This window comes from Tiliqua scincoides, chromosome 2 (assembly GCF_035046505.1).
Source record: "Tiliqua scincoides isolate rTilSci1 chromosome 2, rTilSci1.hap2, whole genome shotgun sequence".
In the NCBI taxonomy this organism is placed as follows: domain Eukaryota; kingdom Metazoa; phylum Chordata; class Lepidosauria; order Squamata; family Scincidae; genus Tiliqua; species Tiliqua scincoides.
Window position 1 is genome coordinate 246344755 of NC_089822.1, and position 23072 is coordinate 246367826.

General features: G+C 40.2%; 1 protein-coding gene across 1 annotated transcript in view; it reads right to left on the bottom strand.

Annotated features, from left to right (window-relative positions):
• PRKAR2A (protein kinase cAMP-dependent type II regulatory subunit alpha) overlaps window positions 1-23072 on the bottom strand; it is a 111077-nt gene that overhangs the window by 29959 nt on the left and 58046 nt on the right. Inside the window, exons 3-5 of the mRNA XM_066618498.1 lie at window positions 8037-8089; window positions 5619-5702; window positions 2434-2540 (exon numbers count right to left, since the gene is read on the bottom strand). Of these exons, the coding sequence (XP_066474595.1) occupies window positions 2434-2540; window positions 5619-5702; window positions 8037-8089 (244 nt within the window). The remainder of the gene's footprint in view (window positions 1-2433; window positions 2541-5618; window positions 5703-8036; window positions 8090-23072) is intronic.

The following is a 23072-nucleotide window of genomic DNA, read 5'->3' on the forward strand; positions in this document are numbered from 1 at the left end:
TAAACTGACTTAGATGTTACAAACACAAATCACACTGTGCAAATGTGTGCAGAATATCCAATTCACTAACCCTTCAAAAGGAAAAGGAATCAAGCTGAAAGCCTTAGGTCGCAATCCTAACCAATTTTCCAGTACTAAGGGCAATGCAACTTGAGGAGGCCTCCATGACTGCCCCCCAACTGCAGGATGCAGCACATGCCACACTGGCACAGCTATGCCAGTGCCAGAAAGTTGGTTAGGATTATGCCCTTACTGTATGATTTCTCAGCAGCATTTAGAAATGGGAAAACACCTAAAGAGAGCAACTGTGTGACTAGAACATAAAATGTGAATTGGCTCTGAAGGAACAGTTCAAATATCAGACTCCACAGCGTGTTTAGAAGACAAGCAGCAAAACCATGTAGAATAAATTCCATAGATATTTGTGAACTAGCCAATCTATCAGACTGAAGCATTGCATTTGGTTAGGACAAGCTAAAAAAATTTAACTGATTCAAGCATCCACTACAACTTGCAGTTCCATTGCCTTAAGTTTTTGACCAGCAAAAATTCCAAGATGATGCATCCTAAAAGCTTGTAATCTTCCAAATGTATGATTAAATCAAGCAACCTCTCTAAAAGTCCCTGAAAATAATCTTGATTCAGACTACAATGGAGTTGAGCTCTATAGAGATCTCATTCCGGCAGACACAATTGCATTCCTCAATACATTTATCATCATTCCAATGTCACAAGAAGGCATATGGGTATATGTTTCACCATATTTGTAGAAGAATTAAGAAGGCGTTCATCTCTACAACTGTCAATGCAAGAATATTTAAGAGGGAATGCCAACATGTCACTTTGACACTTCATAAAGGATATGAACGCATTTCATAACTAATTGGGAGGGCTTCACAATAAGATATTCTAAATGGAAATAATCTCTACATAGGAAAAGGGGTCATGTGTGAAGTGAACCTGAGAGAGATGCTGTCATTTTGACAATCACCTCAAATCTGCCTAAACAAATTAAAGGTGATTGTGTTTTATTTTGTGAACACATAATTAATCACCTCTAGTGAGGCCACTGCCTCTGTGTTGTCATCGCCAAATGTCTTTATTGCCCTCTGTTATCTCTACTTTCAATCATTCAAAGATCCTAAAAGCACCTCTTAGTTAAAAAATGTATACACATCCAACTCAGAAACGGGGAGCTTTGTACGTACTGTGAATCCCCCTTCTTAGTGGTCTCCATTGTTCGGGTTGGTCCTCCAGGCGGGTAGCTCCTCCCTTTCAGGTAGGCAGGTCAGAGTTCAGAACTTCTTGAGGGGGAGGGGCTGCCTGGACTTCCCCAGGCTGTTCAAGCTTGAGGAACCCCTCCCCAGTGGCGTAGCAAAGGGGGTGCAGGGGGAAGCAGTTGCACCGGGCATCAAGCTTTGGGGGGCAACAAGCTGAGCTTTAGTGACCAAAATTGTGAAAATCTTGGTATGTATGAATAATACCATCATTATATCATTGGAAAGGTAATTTAATGCAGAATGCAATGAAACAAACTGCATTGGAATATCTGTATTCTATCAAAAGTTATGGGCAATTAACAAGAAAATGAAAACACAACTGCTGTGTGGAACAAAAAGTGTATTTGCTTAACTCCAAACTGACCTATGAGACTGATGTTCTGAGTGCCAATGAGATGTTATTATGATACAGCATGGAACCAATAACTTTTTATTTATTTACTTAATTAAATTTGATTTTATCATGCGGGGGGGGGGGCTACAAAATCTTCTTTGACCCAGAGTAGCAGATAGATGCCTTAGCTATGCCACTGACTGGGGGGAGGCAGCAGAGCAAGTGGGTGGTAAACTGCTGGGGGGAGGAGGTGGGTTCCTCCCAATTTTCACTTTTTAAAAAGTCTGGGTGTGATGTCGCTTCCGGTTGTGACATCACTTCTGGGGCAACATTCTGAGCTTGGCACTGGGCTATACAATCATTAGCTATGCCACTGCCACTCCCCAGTCAGATGGATTCGGATGCCAGGTGCATCGTGTTGGTTCTGGATACTGCTGCAGTGGAGTCCTTCTGCTGTGAGGTGCTGTGCTGCATGTTGGTCCCGGTGGGTGAGTGCGGAGATGGGACCGGGCAATACTCTACCCTTGCCTGTGCGGAGTATGCCCCACATGCTCTGCGCCCTGGTTCTTTCGCTACTCTGTTTTCTTTTTTTAAAAACGGCTGCGAGGGCGGGCGACTAACCTGAACATGGAGACCACTGAGCAGGGGGGATTCACGGTAAGTACAGATCCCTTCATTTCTGAGTTGGGTGTATCAGTTTCTTATCAGTGTGCTCCTAGCTCCTAAATTGGAAACTAGAATACAATAAGAATACCACTGGTGGGTGAATGCAGAACAAAGTAATAAAACGCATGATGAAGCAGTGCTTTAGCTTCCTACCGTTCAATGACGTAAAAGTTGTCTCCATCATCTCCTTGGTCAATTACATGTTCCTGAGGCTGCACTTTTCTTTCAAACATAGCATCAAGAACCTGTGACAGCTGCTCCTGAAAGAGCAACAGTGTTTGGTCAACATGCACTGCTATAAACCTTGTTGAGACATGCTTCTTTTTGCCTGAAATTATCACTTGTAAACAGAGTTGCATGATCTATTCATTTTTGTCATGCAATCTAGCAGTTACTATCTTCATTTTGTCCACTGAGGTCTATTTCAAACATTACATTCACACCACAGTGGTTTGAAAAGCACTCCCTCGATTGACAGGAGGTCCAATATGAAAAGAGTTTTCATTTGTTGGTACATACAAGCTAGAAAAACTTTACTACAGTATCCACTATAAAACTGAGGGGATACTTACCTTAAGTTCGTATACAGGTCGTGCCTCGTTATCCTCTGGGGTTCCATTCTGGAGCCCGCAGTGGATAAAAAAAAATCAGCGGATATCAAACCACTGGAATAATGGCTCTAAAGGTTCCAGGTTTCTTGCTCCTCCATTGTCACCCCAGAATGCATTGGTATAGATAGACGCTATACTACATTCAGTCACTAGATGGGGTGAATAATGGAATCTAATGAAATTATAATTCAGTAACTGTGTGAAGGTAGGAAATGGTGATTTTTCCTGGTTACAAGGCATTTAAAGGTGGACTCCGGTATCAGTGTTGGGTCAAATCAGTGGATGCCATATCAGTATATACTGAGGTCCTACCTGTACCCATTTTTCTCAATGTTGGGAAGGTGTACTAAAATTAAGATTAAATACAATAAGTATAAATATATATGATGGGGGGAAATTTTACAGCAAAGAGACTATACTTTCATAACTATTTACTAGTTTGTGTCACTCAATTATAGTTTTAGAATAGGTATATGTATTTAATTTAAATATCTCCTTGGGCATGCCCAGTGAAAATTTTTGACTTCTCCCTCTGAGCGGCAGTTCCGGTGCCATGTCTCAAACTGCTGTTCAAACTTGTAGGAAAGCCTGAACAGCATTTTGTGACATCACATGAGGATTTGGCAACCCAAAGGAAGAAAGATTCCACTTGGTGTGGCCATTTCCATCTCTGGATTCATGATTATGGAACTACTAGATTTAGAAACCTGTCACCATACAGAGCTCAAAGAGTAAGCCAGCCACAGAGGCAAAACAATTACAGGTGGAGCCTGTTTATTCACGAATTTTTCATCCATGGATCTGGCTCAACACAGGTCCCCTGGACCTGCATTGAACCAGACTCTGCTTCACCCAAGCCCTCCAAAGGGGACCAGAGCTGCACTCCTGTCCCCTCCAGGGAGCATTTTGAAGCCTGCAGAGACAGCACGCGTCCACCCCAGCTAACATCCCTGACAGTTGCTTATCTGGTTTTTACTAGAAAACACAGTGTGAGAATAACCCTCAAGGCTATCTTGTTCCATTGTTGAAAGAGTTTAATGAAAGTCCTGCCTTATGCATTCTCTAGAACTGGAAATCTTAATGTTTCCATTTTAAAGGCAAGAATCCTATCCCTGAAAACACTCATCTCACATGACAGTTATGAGAAACATATTATATAGTCCACTGAATGCATGAAGTATTTTATAGTTACTCATTCAGTTTCACAAGAAGTAGGTATTTTGGCTATGGTCTTTTGGTCCCTTCCCACTTTCATTGCTCCAAGTTGCGTTTATTAGTTTTCATGGTTTTTCTGCTTTTTTTGTGTTCCCTCCAAGATCAAGTTCTGAATTAAGTTAGTTTTATTAACAACCAATCTCATGGTAAGCAGCAGCATCTTCAGGCTGGAGGTGCTGCTGTCACAGGACCACAGATCAACAGCAGGACAGCAGATGTCATAGGATAGCAGATGACTCCTCTTCCTTGAATCTCCCTCAACCTGTCACTACTTAACAGCTTATTTCATTTTATGATTCTAAAACGAAGAATCCAGGAGACATTTTCTCCTTCCTTTACCTCTCTGCCATATATCCATGCAATTATTACATCTCATTCCACGATGTTCTTTTGGATCTCCTGCCACTCCAGTCAATCCACATTCAATAGCAATTCTTGTCATTCTAGACTCAGCTCTGGGAATTAGCGCTTTTAAATCAATAGCCTCAATAGCAGTCTTGAGTGCAGGGTTATTAATAATTACATGTAACTGTTCTTTATTCATTAGATACTAACAAGAAGAAGCTGCAAGAATTCACATTCAGGAATTGCAGGAGCAAGGCTGAAATACGTCAGCTTTTGAAAAAGTGAACTGTCTTTGCACTGCTCCCAGATACTTTCTTCCCCTTTCAAGCAACAGGACACTCAATTTCGTTAGCAGTTGAGCTCAAAGAAGGAACTGGAAGTATCACCTCTCGGACCACCCCTTTATCTTTCCCAGTTAATCTGCTGCAACCTTGGTGTCAATGTATGCTGGCGAGTTATAATCACTGGAAGCAAGAACCAATTATGTAGCAATGGATGGGGTAAACAGTACCACCTACCAAACAACTTCAAAATTGGGTATCCCCAACTCCTATGAAACGTGGAGTTAGCTTTAGGGAAGAAGAGAAGATCCGTCCTTCACACAACCCTATCATTGTATAAAATATATAGTTCCTTATTAACAGAGAGGGCTAACAGGAAGTAGACAGTAGAAGAGGCAAACAGTGAGAATGCTAGACTCCATTTCCTGTTTGCATTCTCACTGTCACCTCCTTTAGCAACTACAAGTCAAGTTTCACACTGCTTGCTTCCTTTTCAAAAGCATTCCAAAGTAATAGGAAGAAAAAGTTGCATTTTCCAAAATGTTTACAAATGAAGAGAAGTGAATCATGAGCATGATGGGGGATTTGGGAACTGTGGATAAGCAAAACAGGTATGGCACCTGGGAATATGGGGGGGGGTACTGCAGTGTCTTCTCATTCTCCAAAATAGTTTGTTACCTTTTGTTATTCAACAAAGGGGAAAGGAACAAAGTATAAGAATTGTACACTTGCTTTTGAAATGATCCTACAAAATGACATATGAAACAAATCTTGTTATTTGCAAACTTGTATTTGTATGTTATAGATTTTCAAATTATTACACTTTAAATAACTGAGATAATGAAAAATCAAATTTAAGCAATAAGAACATGTCAGGCAATGCTACCTGGTCCAAGTTTTTGAAGAGGAGAATGTCTTTACATGCTTCTTGCAATCTGCACCTCTGCTCATCTGTTTTAGGATGAACTACCTGCAAAATATATATTTTAATTACTTGTATATTTTCAACCCATTCTTCATGTGAAGACATTCCCAGGGCATTTTACAAGATTGAAGATGCAAAGCAAATAAACCCAGCTGTAGACAGTTACCAGCCAATAACCCATACACACTTTAGTGTCTGGGCAAATAAAACTTTCACCTGATGCTGGAACAAATGCAGTCTGCATCACACACACCTCCCTTCCAAGGGCAATCCAGAAACGAAGTGCCCAATGCAGAAGAGGCCTTTACACAGGTTCCCACCAGCACCTCAAATGGAATCCAAACCTGAAGTAGTGTCCAAGGATTATCTTAACATGCGGAAAGGAGGCAGCCACAGAGATATCCTGGTTTTAGGTTAAGCACATTGATTTGAATTGGAAACAGATTAGGAACCCATGAAGTTGTTTCAACAAAAGCAACATGTGCTCTATATTGACTAGTTCCAGTTAATAATCTAGTTGCTGCAGCCCTGCATATAGCACACTTTTGCAATAATTGCCTCATAAGTCAGTAGTCGCCAGAACACAAGGAGTGGGGTGAGGACTGTTGCCATTTCATTCCCCCTGCCCTTGTTGCCACTCAGAGATGCTTCATAACAAAAAAAGGAGAAGCAGCAAAGGGCTGATTTGACATCCTAGAAAGGAGCCCCCACCCCAGATTTTGTTGCCATTTCTGCTTGGACATAAACTCCTCAGGCTGAAAGGCAGTATACAAATAATAACCCAACCAGGATATTACCAGATCACAGATGTAAATAGACTCTGCCTAGGAAAAGTTGAAGATAGCATATCAGCTGAAGCTGGTAGACACTATGCACCATTGAGGCCACCTGAGTCTCAACTGAAATGGCCAGATCAAAAATCCCCTAACTGCAGACCAGCTATTTCAAGGGAAAGTACAATCCTGTTCGAAAAAAGAACCTCTACAGCAGGTGCAAATAAACTATCCACCAACATCACCACCTTAAAAGGCTACAGGTTTGTTTACTGGCGCTCATTCAGGCCTTTATCAACATCAGGAAGAGTGTTCAACACCTGCATGGCTTCAACCGACTTAGATGAAAAAGAAATGTAGAATTAGATAGCAGCAGCATGGTGATGATACTGCCCTCCAAATCTCTGGATGACCATATTTGGCAATTTCACACAGATGTCAAACAGTATGGGAGACAAGATGGAACCCTGTAAGATCTGCAACAGTGCCAAGCAAGTCTCCCAGCACTATCTGCTAGAAAACTACCCAGGCAGGAATAGAAATACTGGAACATAATGCCTGCCCCCAGCCCTAACCAAGGAACCAGAAGAATGCTACAATCAATTGTACTGGATGTTGAGACATAGAAGAATGAGCAGGGTCACAATCCCCCATCCTTCTCCTACCATATGTAGAGGTGGGAGAAAAGGTTCGAAGTGTAGAAGAAGGTGTTATGAGTTTTTATTCAAAATTTACATTATAATTATAAATTATGATTGCTTTAAAAGTGTACTAGGTAGGTGATACAGGCAGTATAGTGTCAGCAGACGCAGCCACAGTCATCACCCATGTACCCCCCATTAAATAAGAAAAACCAAATAAAACAGGGTTTTGTGTTTTGTTTTGTTTTTTGCAGATTTTTGGTTTGTTTGTTTAACAGAAATGAGAAGTACAGAAACTGGCATTATGTATTTTCGTTTCATCAACACTGTTTTCTGCCACCTCTAACCATAAGTCATCCGTCCAGATAATCAAAGTCATTTTAACATTCAACTGCAGATCTAAACCAGATTGAAATTGATTCAGTTACAGTGAACCCTCAATTTAACAGACTAATGGGGGAAGGGATGTCAATTAAAGGGATGCTGAAAGTCTATTAAATCTGAATACTGCCTCCCACTTTAATCCAATAATTCCCTACCTTAGAAAACTCCACTGGCACTGCCACTCTGCTCCCCATCAGAATGATCCATGAATACCCCGGTGGAGAAAGGAGCAGCAGCACTGATGGAGCTCTCTAAGCAAAACACTGCTTTGGTAAGAGGGATGAGAAAAGATCTGGGAATCAGTAGTTTTCCCAATTTTTTATGCTGCTACAAGTTGCATGACAAAACTTACACAGATGTTGAAAGTTACAATTTTGAAAACCCTTTACTAAACAATTTAAGCTACAATGCCCTAAACAACACAAAACGCAGTGTTACTGCTTCACTGATCATTTTTGTAACTTCTCAACAGATCTGAGTGGGGGGGGGGGCAAAAATAGGTACAATAGCGTATTGCAGAAGCAACAAGATACCCAGTCTTATCAATCTGTGCAAGAATCAGATGTAGATTGTTCTCTTACCCTTGGTTCTGTATCTTCATCTTCTTCATCTGGATTGAATGCTTCTGCACAGACTTGAAAGAGAAGACAATTAAAAAGATTAAATTATGTTATGTGTAGAACATGAACTATGTATACATATATTAATTAATGCTATGAGTCAGAGGTGTTTGTTTCCAGTGAATAAAATAAGATTACATTCCAAGTCTTACTGAACACAATGGGCTTACTTCTGAGTAAAATAACACCGCCTTCAAATACCTCTAGCCATGGTACATTTATAGCCTACAGTTTGTGAATGAAGCCACATTAGCTCCTTCAATATTTATTTAATTTCTATACTGCTTTTCTAAAAACTCAAAGAGGTGTACAGATAAACATAGAGATAAAAATAAGTATCAAATATTTAGAAACTATAAAATCTATTAAAACAATGTAAAAAATAATTGCAGAGCATATTAAAGTGTCAAATAGTTTACAGCAGCATAAAAGTTAAGAAGGAGTTTCTAAGGAGTGCCTCCCTTGCCAAAAGTCAGGCAAAACAGGTGGGTCTTTAAACCTTTCCAGAAACCATATACTGAAGAGGCTGCCCTCAGATCTTCTGGCAGCTCGTTCCAGAGGCATGGTGCCACAACCAAGAAGGCCCTACATCTCTCACTACCACCCCCCTGGCTTCAGATGGCAGAGGCATCCAAAGAAGGGCCCTCTCTGATGATCGTAGGGGACATGTGGGAATACATGGGGGAAAGTGGTCCTTGAGGTATCCCAGTCCTATGCCTTATAGGGCTTTAAAGGTCATCACCAACACCTTGAATTGGGCTCAGAAAAGAATGGGCAGCCAGTGGATCCTCCAGAGCAATGGCATAGAGGATCCTGCATGCCAAACCCCAGTAACCAACCAAGCTACTGCATTCTAGTCTGTTCTAGTGGCTGTCTGCTGGTATTCCTTGGCATCTTTTTAGATTGTGAGCCCTTTTGGGACAGGGAGCCATTTAGTTATTTGATTTTTCTCTGTAAACCGCTTTGTGAACTTTTAGTTGAAAAACGGTATATAAATACTGTTAATAATAATAATAATAATTCTGCACCAACTGCAACTTCCAAACCATAGAATGCATTAGCCCCATGTAGAATGCATTACAGTAGTATAACCAAGATGTCACTAGGGCATGGACCACTGTCGCCAGATCCAACTGACACAGGTATGGCTGCAGCCAAAGCTGGGCAAAGGCCACAGATCCAATCTGAGCATCCAGGGATAGCTGCATGTCCAGGAGGACTTCCAGGTTGCGAACCTGCTCTTTCAGATGGGGGCTACCCCATCCAGAGCAAGTTGTGGGTCTAATGCCTGCATAGTTGCCTTTCAGATCAGGAGGTCCTCTAGTCCTGATTTAATTTCAGTTTAGTAGCCCTCATACAGGCCCCAACTGCATTCAGACAGCGCCGCCCCAGAATTTCCACAGCCCCCTTGGTATTTGGTGGAAAAGAGAAATAGAGCTGGGTGTCATCTGCATATTGGTGGATGACATTCCCATGCAGCTTCACGTAGATGTTAAACAATGTGGGGGTCAAGATAGTTCCCTGAGGCAACCTGCAAGTCAATGGCCAGGGAGCCAAATATGTGTCCCCCAATCTTACCACCCAGGTCTGATCTGTCAGGAAGGAGCGGAACCTCTACAAAACAGTGCCCCCAAGCCCCAGTTTGTTCAGCCACTCCAGAAGGATACCATGGCCCATGGTGTCAAAGGCTGCTGAGAGGTCCAAAAAGGACCAATAGGGAAACACTCCCCCTGTCTAATTCCCGGCCCAAGTCATTAACCAAGGCAATCAAGGCCTTCTGCATCCCATGGCCTGGCCTGAAACCAGAGTGAAAGGGGTTCAGATAACCTGTTTCTTCCAGAATTCCCTGGAGCTGAGACACCACCACCCACTCAATCACCTTGCTCAAAAATGGGAGGTTGGACACAGGTTGAAAATTAAACAAAACCATTGGTTCCAGGGAGGACTTCTTCAGAAGAGGGCACACCACCACCACCACCTTTAAGGTTTTTGGCAGCACCCCTTCCCTGAGAGATGAATTTACTATCCTCCCCTCCACCAACCCACCCTCGGCAGAACATAATTGCAACACTAGGCAAGGGTCAAGAAGACAAGCAGCAAGTCTCACACTCCCGAGGATCCTGTCCACATCCCCGGGCCATAGGAACTGAAAACAATTCCAAATAACTGGACAGACAGTTGCCAGAGGTACATTTGTAGACTCTGTCAAAATGGAGTCCAAGTTAAGTTGAATCTGAGCGACTGTATTCGCAAAATGTATTATGAAAGCATTATAGCAGGTATGAAGAGAATCTACCTGATTCTCCTGTGGTGTTACATGCAACAAGTCCTGAACAATGAGGGACAGTTCCGTTGGACGACATATTGTTGCAGCAATGGTGGCAGAAAAGAAATTCTCCTTTGCCACCATCACCATTGTAGAATAGGCATTAAGATGTAATTTTGCCTGGGTTTGGTCAGATTTGTTCTTAGTCTTTCTCCAGCACCACTCTTGATGTCTGCTGAGCTGTTTCATTGCCCTAAGCTCCTCAGTAAGCCAAGGAGCTGACCGGGCTCTACATCCAGCTGAGGTAACAAAGGTGCAACTTCATCCACAGCTTTGCTCATTTCCTCATTTCAGAGGTCAACCACAGCAATGAGTGAATCAACAACCCTTGTAGCAGGGAAATCCCCCAAAGCCCTTAGGAAACCACCCGGATCCTTCAGTCTTTGGGGGTAGATCACACCACTAGATCCCTCCAACCTTATGGAGATTAGGTTCCACCATAAATCTGCAGTTTAAGTTCCAATAACATATGTTCCAATAACAGTGTTATGTTCCAATAACAGTGTTATTGTTCCAAAATGTAGATAAATATCTAACTTGATCAAGTATGCAAAGTGAAAGTTCACACTTCTCTTTCTGCATGCTTGATCCTACACTGCTTCCATATGACAACTTGGCTAAAAGCAACCAGGAGAAAAGCCCTGGTGCACAGCTTGCAGAACTTGTATTGCCTGTATGATTATATTAGATACAGTGGCCTGCACAAAAAAAAGTTTCACCTCGCTGAACATGGTATCCACGCATCACATCAAGCCAATAACCATTACTTACCATGTAAATTCTGAATTTTAAATATTTATACTGGAGCATGTGTGGTATAAGTTCAACCTATTTTTAATAATTTACTGATAAAGTTCACCAAATATCACACAATCAGTACGCTTTTACACATAACTTGCAGGACTGTACACCAGCAGAAATTTATTTGCAGTACACAGAGTCATTTTTAAGCTAAATACAGTATCAGTACTCTCCAGGACTGCAGTATGATTAACTAGTTTTAAAAAAAATTTCAACATCCCAAGATAATTGGGGTGCATATGTCCGGACGTTATTTGTGGATTATAGTTCTGCTTTTAACACCATTCTACCCAGCAGGCTGTTTTTTTAAATGACTAGTTTGGGCATACAGCAAGATATTTGTCTGTAGATAAAGGACTTTTTGACAAATAGGCCACAGTTAGTTAGGATGGGCTCTTATCATTCTTCCAGAAAAAGAGGGATGTACACACACCATTATACATAAATGGTGAGGAGGTGGAGAGGGTTGCTAGTTTCAAATTCCTAGGTATTTAAATCACAGAGGACCTCTCATGGACTATTAACACCAGCATGTTGATAAAAAAAAAGGCACAAAAGCAGCTATATTTTCTGAGGAAGCTTGGGAGGTTAAATTTGTCACAGCAGCTGCTTGTGTCTTACTATCATTGAACCATTGAGAGTGTCCTAACCTATGATATCTTGGTGTGGTATGGAAATTGCTCTGCAGGGGACAAAAAAGCTCTGCAGAAAATTTTTAAGATCGCGCAGCACATCATCAACCTTTATCTACCAGCTTTGGAGGACATCTATATACCTCGTTGGCTGCAGAAGTCACATAGTATTCTGAGAGACCCATCCAGCTCATAAGTTCTTTGAACTTTTGCCTTGGGCTACAGAACTATTAAAGCACGCACCACACGACTCCTAAACAGTTTTTATCCCACAGCCATAATTACGTTGAATAAGGTGATTTAGTTGTTTCCATGCTCCTGGGCATTATGATCTGTTATACTGTTTTTACATTATGATGCATGTTGTATAGAATGTGTGGGTGAGTGTGTAGAGTGTGATTGTTGGAATTGTTGTATATATTTATGCTTGTATCTCAATTATATTGGCAACCTTCAGTCTCGAAAGACTATGGTATCGCGCTCTGAAAGGTGGTTCTGGCATAGCGTCTAGTGTGGCTGAAAAGGCCAATCCGGGAGTGACAATCCCTTCCACACCAGGAGCAAGTGCAGTCTGTCCCTGGTCTGTCTCCCTGGCTATGGGCCTTCCTTCTTTGCCTCAGACTGTTGGCCAAGTGTCTCTTCAAACTGGGAAAGGCCATGCTGCACAGCCTGCCTCCAAGCTTGTATCTCAAAGGTGCATAAATTTCGTTGTGCTGTAGCACAATGATAATAAAGTTACTACTACTACTACTACTACTACTACTACTACATCATCATCATCATCATCATTCCTTTGTTCTTTTCTGGCTCATGTGCAGGCACATCATTCTTTCAGTGAATATGCATAGTCCCAAAGCAGGCACTGCTTCTCTTTCAAATTGTCAAGGATCATTCAGACAATGAACACCATTAGGGTTCCTTCCTTAGAGCATCAAAGGGTAGAGTTCCATCCTGATCTACTGTGATCAGGTCTCCCACAACACAACTACTAGATATTTAAAATACAACACACTTAATTTATACTAAGTTTTTAAAACTCAAAAGCCCCAATAAAATTTTTTTTTTAAAAAAACGAGATTGTTATCAACCCTAATATCTCTGAACTGCAGTTGCAGAAAAATAGATGACTGTTGCTGGTGCTTTCTTGTGAGCTTTCTACTGTTAGAAACAAGATGCCGACTAGAAGGGCTGTCAGGTTAACCCAGGAGGCAATTTTTCCAGTTCCTCCTCAGAGCCTGGAGCAGATCTGAGGGAGCACCATGGCTACAAGGGGAAAAATGAGCAAAACTTGCCTCCTTTGGATCCAAGTGCATAGAATGTACCTTTGGATCCTACATCATGTTGAGGAACTCTGGGGATCTCAAGCAGTTTATCAGAAATTCTGCAATGAAAAATCAATCATGCACAAGCTTCCCAAAAAGTTTTTGCAATATTTATACTACTATTTATATACTGCTTTTTAATAAAGTTCACAGTTTACAGAGAAAACAATATCTATCAACTTTCTTCCTTTAGTGATTTCACTATAATGACAATATACAATTTTTTGTCTGATTTGGCATTATCACTACTACTTTAAAAGTTAGCTAAAGCAAACCCAAAATCTAACAGATCTTATGTTAACAATTGTTAACAGAGCCAATTAGATAAATTCAGAATTTGATTCTTGATTTGAGTGACTAAGTGTGTGAAGAAAGTAAGGCTTAGATCAGATGCCTTGAGGCTTGGCTTTGAAATGCAGTTCCCAGGAACTTTTGCAGGACACCATTATGCTATGGGCAAGGAGGAGAGTACTGTGTGGAGAGAGTATCTTGAGGGCTGTTAGGAAAGAGGAAATTGCTCAGAACATCAAAGGCAGCAATGACTGTAAGTTTCTTAGTAGCTGGGTCTGTCTCCTTACTCTGGGACATTTTTCTTTGGCACCAGGAGGATAGCTCAAGGAGAAGATGTAAAAATTTGCTGTCACATCTGTGGTTAATCAGATAAGGGAGTGAGCTATGTGAAGGTCTCTTTTTTCTATTTGTTATGAAATGGATACCAGGACTGCAGACGTGCAGAAAGAAGGACATGATTTAGTATTGCATAATTCATCTATGCACTCTCTCTATACTGTCTAGGGATAACCACCTGAAAAACATTAATTACAACATTATATTACCAATGGTATCCATTAATGACTTTTATGAAACCATCTTTTGAAGTGGAAATGGAAAATTTTCCAGATTCAGTCCTCTGTCTCCAATAAATATTATGAGCAGTATGAAGGAAGTGGAAAACTATTCTCTCAAAATGCTAGGCTACACTCATTTACTGCAACTGATCATCATCCACTTTTTGCAATTAATTAGCAACAAAAGAAAGTTATTCACACAACATGTTAACACAGAACCTACAATGTGCAGTAGTGACCACCAGTTTAGATAGCTCTGAAAAAGGATTAAGCAAATTGATGGAGGAGAAACTTTTTTATTTTTTCAAAGATTTTTATCCCACCTTTCAAATAATGGCTCAAGGTGGTTAACAAATTCCCTATAATTATCAATGGCTCTTAACTATGACAGTTAGAAGTTTAAATATGGAAGTATATGATAAGAGAATACATAGTACCGCCAATTACCAGTTGCTACAAACCACAAGATGATAGCCACTCATGAAGACAGAATGTTGGCCTAGATAACTCTTCGGTCTGATTCAGCAAGGAAGTTGTATTAAGCCAGGTTGGCAAGTTTCCCTAAAAAGTGTCCTCACTTATTCATACAAAAAGCACTGTCATGCTTCTAGCAGTATTAGTATACTGTACAAATAATTCAGCATAATACTTTAGCCAATCATCTTCCAACAACAAAATTTGCTGGTCTTTACAGATAAATAAGATATCTTTCTTCAAGAACTTAGATTGCATAGTGACTGCAAAGATGTTCTGAGCACAAAAAAGGCAGGTATCATCTACATTTTCACCTTATTCTGTTCCTCCACAAGGCTAGACCTGGTCATTTAATCTACTGTATTAAGAATTTCACAGAGAAACTCTCATTTGTACTTTATTCACTACCCTGACAATACAACAGTCTTGGCAGATTGCCCAGCTTACTGCAATGAAGAAGCTTTCACAGAAGGAGAAAAACAAGCCAGTTTTTTTAAAGCCATCCCATCATCCAGAAGCTTGCAAATCATTATAGGAGATTGCAATACTAAGTAGCTACCTAGCCATGTCATTCATAAATGCAGCAATTTATGGCAAAGGTTGTACGAAAATTACTATCACACTGCTAGTCTAAGAAAACTTATTAAGGATTAAACACAGCTCATTCTAACTTATTTGCAAACAAGTGTCGAGCTGAAATGAAGAAGAGTAAACATGCTCTGTAATGGTTTTTCGTCCTGGTCATATGCCCCCATTTCATTTAAGCGAAACAAAACTTGCAAAAATTAGCCTTTATAGAATTTGCTCCTATAACAGAAAGCCAAGGCTTACCCTTGGTTATAAAAAGGGGAGGGTGAGCATGTGAACCTGTGGTTCTACAAAGCTTGTTCCATTGTGAAATACCATTATGACTGAACCAAGTCCATAATGGTGGGTAGAACCTAAAACAGAACTGATTTCAAAGTTTATTTTAACAGCCCTAATATTTGCACTTAAATAATTTCTACATTAATTCATTTATGATTATTCAGGAAAGGAGAATCCCATTAGTGTTAGAGCATATGCCTTGCATGCAAAAGGTGCCTTGCATGCAAAAGGTGCCAGGAAAAATAGCCTTGACTGAAATCCTAGTCAGCATGAATTCATGTCAAACAGGTCAGAGAGAGGTATGTACTGAATTTTTCAAATTCTTAACATGACCCCCACCACACACACACACCATCTGAAGTGGAGTAGTTCAGAATGATACCACTTCAGTTTACCATCTTAATGATCATCTTTATTTATCATTTATTGAAGATGATCAACTGATCATCTTCCGTTTACGATCTTTATTGATGGAACAATAGAAGCCTATTAGGAGGGGCAGGAGGTCTGGTCTAGAGGGTAGAGCCTCCATTTGCCTGAAGATAACATCCGCAGGTCGCCAGTTCGAGGCCACTGGCACCATGCAACCCTGACGCAACTGACAAGCTGAGCCGAGTTATTCCTTCTGCTCTGAGCGTGGGAGGATGGAGGCCAGAATGTGAAACCAGATCAGAGTGAAACATCTGGACTGCTGTGGTTCTTGAAAGATAGAACCTTCTTTCAATTGTAAAAATCCCTACGGGGATTTAATCAGCCTGCCTATGTAAACCGCCTTGAATAAAGTCTGAGGAGAAATCTGACGACCAAGAAAGGCGGTATATAAATACCTGTATTATTATTATTATTATTATTATTATTATTATTATTATTATTAACAGTATTTATATACTGCTTTTCAACAAAAAGTTCTCTGTGCGATTTACAGAGAAAAATCAAAAAACTAATGGCTCCCTATCCCAAAAGGACTCACAAATAACATATTTTGTGACTGGTCACAATAAAGATTTTTTTTTTGCCTTCTCACTGATTTTTCTTGTGTTTTGAGATTTTCAAAATCTAGGAAGTGAACAATTTTCCCCCCCATAATTAAAATGTAATGTTTTTTGAAGTCCCACTTTTTGCTAGACAAGTTCAAACACAACTTCAGGAAACTCAAAAATAATAATAAAAATAAATCATATGGGTGTGCATGAGGGACAAAAGGTCAGGAATCTCCAATACAAAGGAATGGACATAGAACATATGCAGCCTTGACAACTGAATCTCTATGTTTAACTCCCTCCACATCCGTTCAACATCTGTACCAACATGGGTGGTCAAAGGTAATGTAGTTTGCTGGGTAAACCTCCAACATGATAAAACATTTCTGTGCACAGCTCCTTGCTGAATTAAGGGGGATTTTAGGTAAGCCAAAGCACAATCCCTGCCTTAAAAAGAAAAAAAGACTGTTGGCATGGTCAAAATACACTCAAATCGCATTCACACAAATTATTTATTATGCACAGCTTTACTCATTGAATAAATTAGAGCACCCCTCATATGCTACAGATATGAAGTAGTTTCCTGGCTGCACACAAGCTATACAGGCACTGTGCCTCATACCGAATATACAGCACTCCTAAGCAGAAATCTTTCAAGGCCATGATTATTATCTTTAAATATCATTAAATCAGGATGGTCAGTTAAAAGATGAATTCTTAACAGACTAAGTTGCACTCTTCTGCAACAATGAAGTAAACAAATTCCAATTGGCAATATGTAAAGACAAGAATTTAGCAATGAAAAGTTTTGAGAGATGGCATCTGGCCTCAATGCTTTCTAAAAGTGTGGGGGGTAAGAACTATGAGCAGAAGAGTACAGACAGGCAGAGTGATAAAGGCACAGCTCTAAACATTCATGCAGGAAACATAAGTTTTCTTGAATGGACAGTTTAACATTACTTCTGGCCTTGGTACAGTCTTTTCTCCTTACCCCCTTTTTCCAATTCACATCAGTACCTTCCTCTATATCCTCAGAGATTGCTTTACAAATTGGGAATAATTCTCTGTCATTCAATTCCATGCTATAGTCTGGAAGTTCATTTATTGGCATAAAAATGTGTAAGCTTGTCCCTTTGTGGATTCAGCAAAAATGTTTAGTCTTGTTTCTTTAGTATGCACCACTCAACACTTGGCATATGAAATCTATTGAGAAAAGGAAACCAAAGCTACAGTGCTAAACATTTAAAGAAAGGAATAACAATGTAACAGCCTCAAAAAGTCTTTAAACACTCACACTCCTTGGTAGTCAATTCACAGAAAGTCTAATACAAGAACAGCAAGCTAACATAAATCATAACTGTAAACCTAACTACCTCAAAGCTGATACTATATCTTCCCACATTCCTTCCAAGCCACACCTCAGGACAATTACTCCATTATCATAGCTAACTTTTTCGTCTCATATCTGAACACACTTGGGCAAACTTCTGCAATCCTATACACTTGCCTGGAAGTAAGCACTAATGAACTCAATTGTACTCTTAAGTCACTGTATAGACAACACTGATGTTGTCATGAACCATCTTGAAGAAATAATCATCTTCCGTTTGTCAATACATTGGACTTGCAACAGTACTAGAAACTTAACTTTGCAACTTCATAAATATTTTCAATCCTATTATTCACTTTTGGACAGCATAAGAAACTAGCACTATGTTTAACCCCTTTCTACAACATGTTACTTTGTTGCACTATTTTCTTTTCTCTTTATTGAAAAAATGTGTTTATACATAGATATGCAGCTGTGTGGACATGAACTCAGCTAGGTAAACACACAATAAGCCTTAGAATAAGATTAATGTTCTTGTTTTCTAACTGAGTTTCCATATATCAAATACTATGCCACAGTGAAAATTAAGCCTCTTAAGGTTTATTCTTTCTGAGTTACACTGGTGACCCATGATTCACCACATTACCAGTACTGTATTACAATGATTACTCATGTATCAACTGCTGATATTACATTACCATATTACGAATATTACATTTAGAGCCAGTTCATACAACTAGCCAAGAAGAAATCCACTGTGTGCAACAGAATAAGCCTACATACACAGTGTATGCATTCAACATGACACATGCAAGATACATCCTCCTGCAATCATACTATCAGCTAAAAAGAAAATGCAAAAGAGTGACACAATTTGGGTTACTCTGCATAAACATGATGAGTACATGAAGTCATACATGTGGTGGAAAGTACACAAATTTCTGCTTGTTCAAAAACTTCAGCTAAACACTTATGAGACCACCTCTGAATTGTCCAAAGCTGCAGCTGTATCCCCTTCATGTCTAAAATCTGATGCCAAGTCAGTAAACTAGCAAGGGGAGGTGCTTTGTATTAAAAACTTGGTTGTGTTAGATACCTCCTTACAACACAAAAGACATTACAGTACTTTTAAAGAGACAAACCATCACTATCAGGGTTAAAGCTGCATAGCCTCAATCTCTTAAGTAACTTCATTACTTTTAATTCCCTTGTACAGTCCCCAAAACAAAACACCCAGTTCTACAACACCATCCTGTCTATAATGAAAAACAAAGTCATATCTATCCTGTCAAATATTTTATGAAAATGAAGGTTTCAAACCATTTCAGCCAATACTTTCAGTTTTCATTTGGTACACTACATTAGTTATGTTCTTATGTATTCGGCCAACAGTCCATCATGACAGGGGCAACAGCATCATCCTGGGATTTTTTGCCTGGTTTTTCCTCCAACTGTACCTCCCAGGGAAACATCAGTGATTGAAAACATACACACTTTGGTGATTCATAGGATGCATGGAGAGAGACTGCTAACAATTGGAATAAAAAAAGATTGGTGTTCATGTAGCCTTGAGAATTGCAGGTTCAAATGGGTTGCAGATTGGCGTTTTTGTCAATTTGTTTCCAAACAACATATTTTGAGACTACATTTAATTGAGTTTTTCCATCTTTGGATAAATAGTAAAAAAAAAAAGGCAAACATTTACATATTGTGTGAAAGGAAAGGGAAAAAAGACAGGGGTGTTGCCTGAACTCTCCACTATACTGTGGAAATACTAGTGTAGCGCCAGGTTGTCTGCTCCACCTTATATGTGAGAACAAAGTGACTAGCACCTCAGTACTGCACTGACAGCATCCAACTCTCGGACACTATGCTGAAAAACAGAAAACCAGCTAGAGTCCAACTGGAAAGTCTAGCTGGCAGATAGTCAGCAAAAGACAAGTCAGACAGAGACCATCCTGTCCTTCTTTTCCTCCTCTCCAGTCATGCTGCAGCTGAACACTTTCAGTAGTACACATGACTTTGATAGGTAGTTTGCAATCGTTAAGAAAGATGGTGCCCTTTACTGCAAAGCTACTGGCATTTTCCCCCCATAGCAGGAGCCAACAATGAGTCACAAAGCTATAACATCTGGAAATAAAAATATAGATTTTGAGTGTTTCCTGACAATGGTTTTCACACATCTATTGGGCAGTCATTCTTTTAACAATAAAGCATCTTTCTTGCAGTGTAATCACCTTTTCTAGCACTCAAAAAGCTTTATTTTCATGGCAGAAAGTTTTTTACTTGTCTTCCATATAGAGCAGCCATTTTAACAGTATTCTATTACACAGAATGAAACTGGCTGGCCAAGCGGCATAGGTCTGGTCCCTATTCAACAGTACCTGCTATACCATTTAAGACTCCATGCCCACACCACCTGGTGGGTTTAAAAATCCCTCCAATTTTTTAAAGTACATTCAAGCAGTCCTCTCCCCCTCAAAGATCATATCAAGTACTTCAAAGGAAAAAAGTAACATTCTCATGACAGAAATACCATTATTTCATGTATCTTTTAAAAGACATACACAGGCTTTGAAGGGGGAGGGCATATCAGTGTATTTACTTTACATGCAGTAGGTCCCAGGTTCAATCCCTGGTGTATCCAGATCAGGTAGAAAAATCTTCCTGCCAAACCTGGGACAGATTCTGCCAGTCCCTGTCCAAAATACTGAGCAAGTTGGATGAATGGTCTGATTTCTATTTTCCTATTAATAGGAAATATTAATCCTATTAATAGTTTCCTATTTTCCAGACTATGCTCTTACTAATAACATTGGAGAGTATATCTGCTTCCTCTTCCCCATTAAAAAAAAATACTTACACATTTTTATACTGCATGACATGCTGTTCAGGTCAGTTTACAGATTAAACAAACAATTTCAAAAAGCAACCAAAAGGTCCCTATCCTACTCATATACTATTACTTGCTCTTATACTAAAAGAGAATTTGCTCAAAATCTTAAGAAAACAATGTTATGTTAACATTGTAAAAGACCATCCCTAGACTTGGGCACAACCGGATTATGTCCAAGAAATGCCTATGACCTGAGGTATTCAATCTTCGGGGCTCCCTAGGGAGGCGTGGCTAGCCCCCAGGGTCCTTGTGAGGCATCTTGGGGAAAGAGGTGGCCATAGCTGCTCAGCTCAGCTGCACATGCTGCCTCCCTACTTGCTGCTTTTCTTCAGCTGTGAACAAGGTGGGTGGGGCAGTGTGAGGTGGGGAGGGCATGTGCAACATGGTGGGGAGAGGTGGGGGAGCCTCCCCACCAAACTAAGAGAAGGCTGGCTGAGCAGCTGCAGAGGTGCTGCATCTCATCAGCACAGGGCGCACTTGCCTGGGGGAAACAGGGGTGGCATCTGCATGTTGGGGTGTATGTGTGTGAGCATGCCCCCATCTACTTCGGGGGTGAGTTGTAATCTTGCTCTGTGTGGCTGCAATCCTATCCACACTTTCCTGGGAGTAAGCCCCATTGACTCAAATAGGGCTTACTTCTGAGTAGACCTACATAGGCTTGGGGTCTGTGTCAGTTTAACCAAGGATCTTCACCTCTCTCTTTTTCCTCCCCCTTCAAAAAAGAAAAAAAAATAGCCACTCTTGATCAGTCAAGCTTTGTCTCAAAAAATTGATTAAAAAATAAAAATACCCATTCCTTTTCAGCCATCCCCCTTTTTCCTCCTGCCTCCTTTTGGGGGGGGGGTTCCCCATGTTGGCTGCTATTACAAGACAAAAGGCACAATCCTAGCTGGGTCTACTCAGAAGTAAGTCTTATTGTGTTCAATAGGACTTACTCCCAGGAAAGTGAGGTTAGGATTGCAGCCAAACAGTCACTGGGTCTCAGTTTCACATCAATTTGCAATTAGCAGATACACACAAAACAAAGTCTTCCCCTCCCCCAGCAAATTCATCTATTTCCCCCCCCCCTTTACAAATCCCTCCAGGTGTGCTGCTAACAAACCCAGGGCACAATCCTAACCAGGTCTACTCAGAAGTAAGTTCCACTGTGTTCAATGGGGCTTGCTCTCAGATAAGTGTGGTTAGGATTGCAGACTCAGAGTGCTGGCAGCTGTTTTTTTGTTTCTAGTGTATAATTATAACACCTTCATCCCCATTTTGAGGGCAACTGAGGTGAGGTGAGGTAGTGGAGAGCCGTGGCCAATGGCCACAAGAATCAGGGGAGCCGAGGGGCCAGAAAAGTTCGAGAATCACTGCCTATGACCAATAAACTAAGGCAAATGCATATGACACAATAGCTCTTCTGTCTATGATAAAAGAAACATAATATGGTCATGTATACTGATTTTTCTTCCTTTTCCTGTCACATTAGCTGAACCATCCAAACCACTCTTTATACATACAAGCAGCAATGCAGGAAGTACAAGGCCTTTTTCCAAAATGCAGTTCCTGTACATGTACTGTTTTGTCCCAGTTTTCCCTGAAACAAATCCCATGCCATATTCTCAAACTGCTTCTTCATTTTACATTTTACATTCTACATTTTACTTCAGATGTAATTGAACTGATTTTGGCCAACACCTTTATACCAAAATGACCTTTACAACCATTTGAACTACAGGTTCCCCAATACATATTAAATAAAGGGAAGAAGGTAAACATGTTTGCTGATCCTGTGCCAGGTCACTCCACAAAGGAAGAATTTTCTGAAGAGGTTTGTAGATAAAGTTATCTGTCCCTAAAAAAGATCCACTGGAAAATATGACTCACTGTCAAGACTGATGCTTTACAATTCAAGGCATAATCCTTACTTTTCCAGAGCTACAATGTTTTATACTGTTTACTTTCATAGAGGTTTTAAAATACCACATTTGTGTAACTAAGACAAATTTAGCAAGGCATCAAATAACGTCAATGCATCTCAAAATTAAGCAGTAATATTTGTGCAATGCTATGAGTAGCGATGGGGAGGAGAGGGGATGTGTGCTAATTTTAAGTCCTTTTGATACAATGCTTTAAGACTCTCATTTCAACAACTGACTCAGACTTCCACAATCAGTACATGGATTTACAGAGATTGTTAAATGTACTGAATAGGAAAATAACCCATAGAACAGACATACTTCTACCAACAGGAAATTTGGTTTGAAATACCAAGTTAAGCTGCACCTGTTTCATAAACACAGGAAAAGGTTTCTTCCAGTTATAAATGTTAAAACTTCCTACCTATGTACCTACACAGACAGACCACACCAATGCTACTCAGAGGCATGAGTGATGATGTACTTATACAACTTCATATCAACACCAAAACATGCACATTTAGAACTGGGTTTCTTTCTGTTGTTCAGCCACCATGGTTATTTTTAGGAAAAAGGAGGCTATAATTTTAGTTAAATTAATTCTAATAACAATAACCACC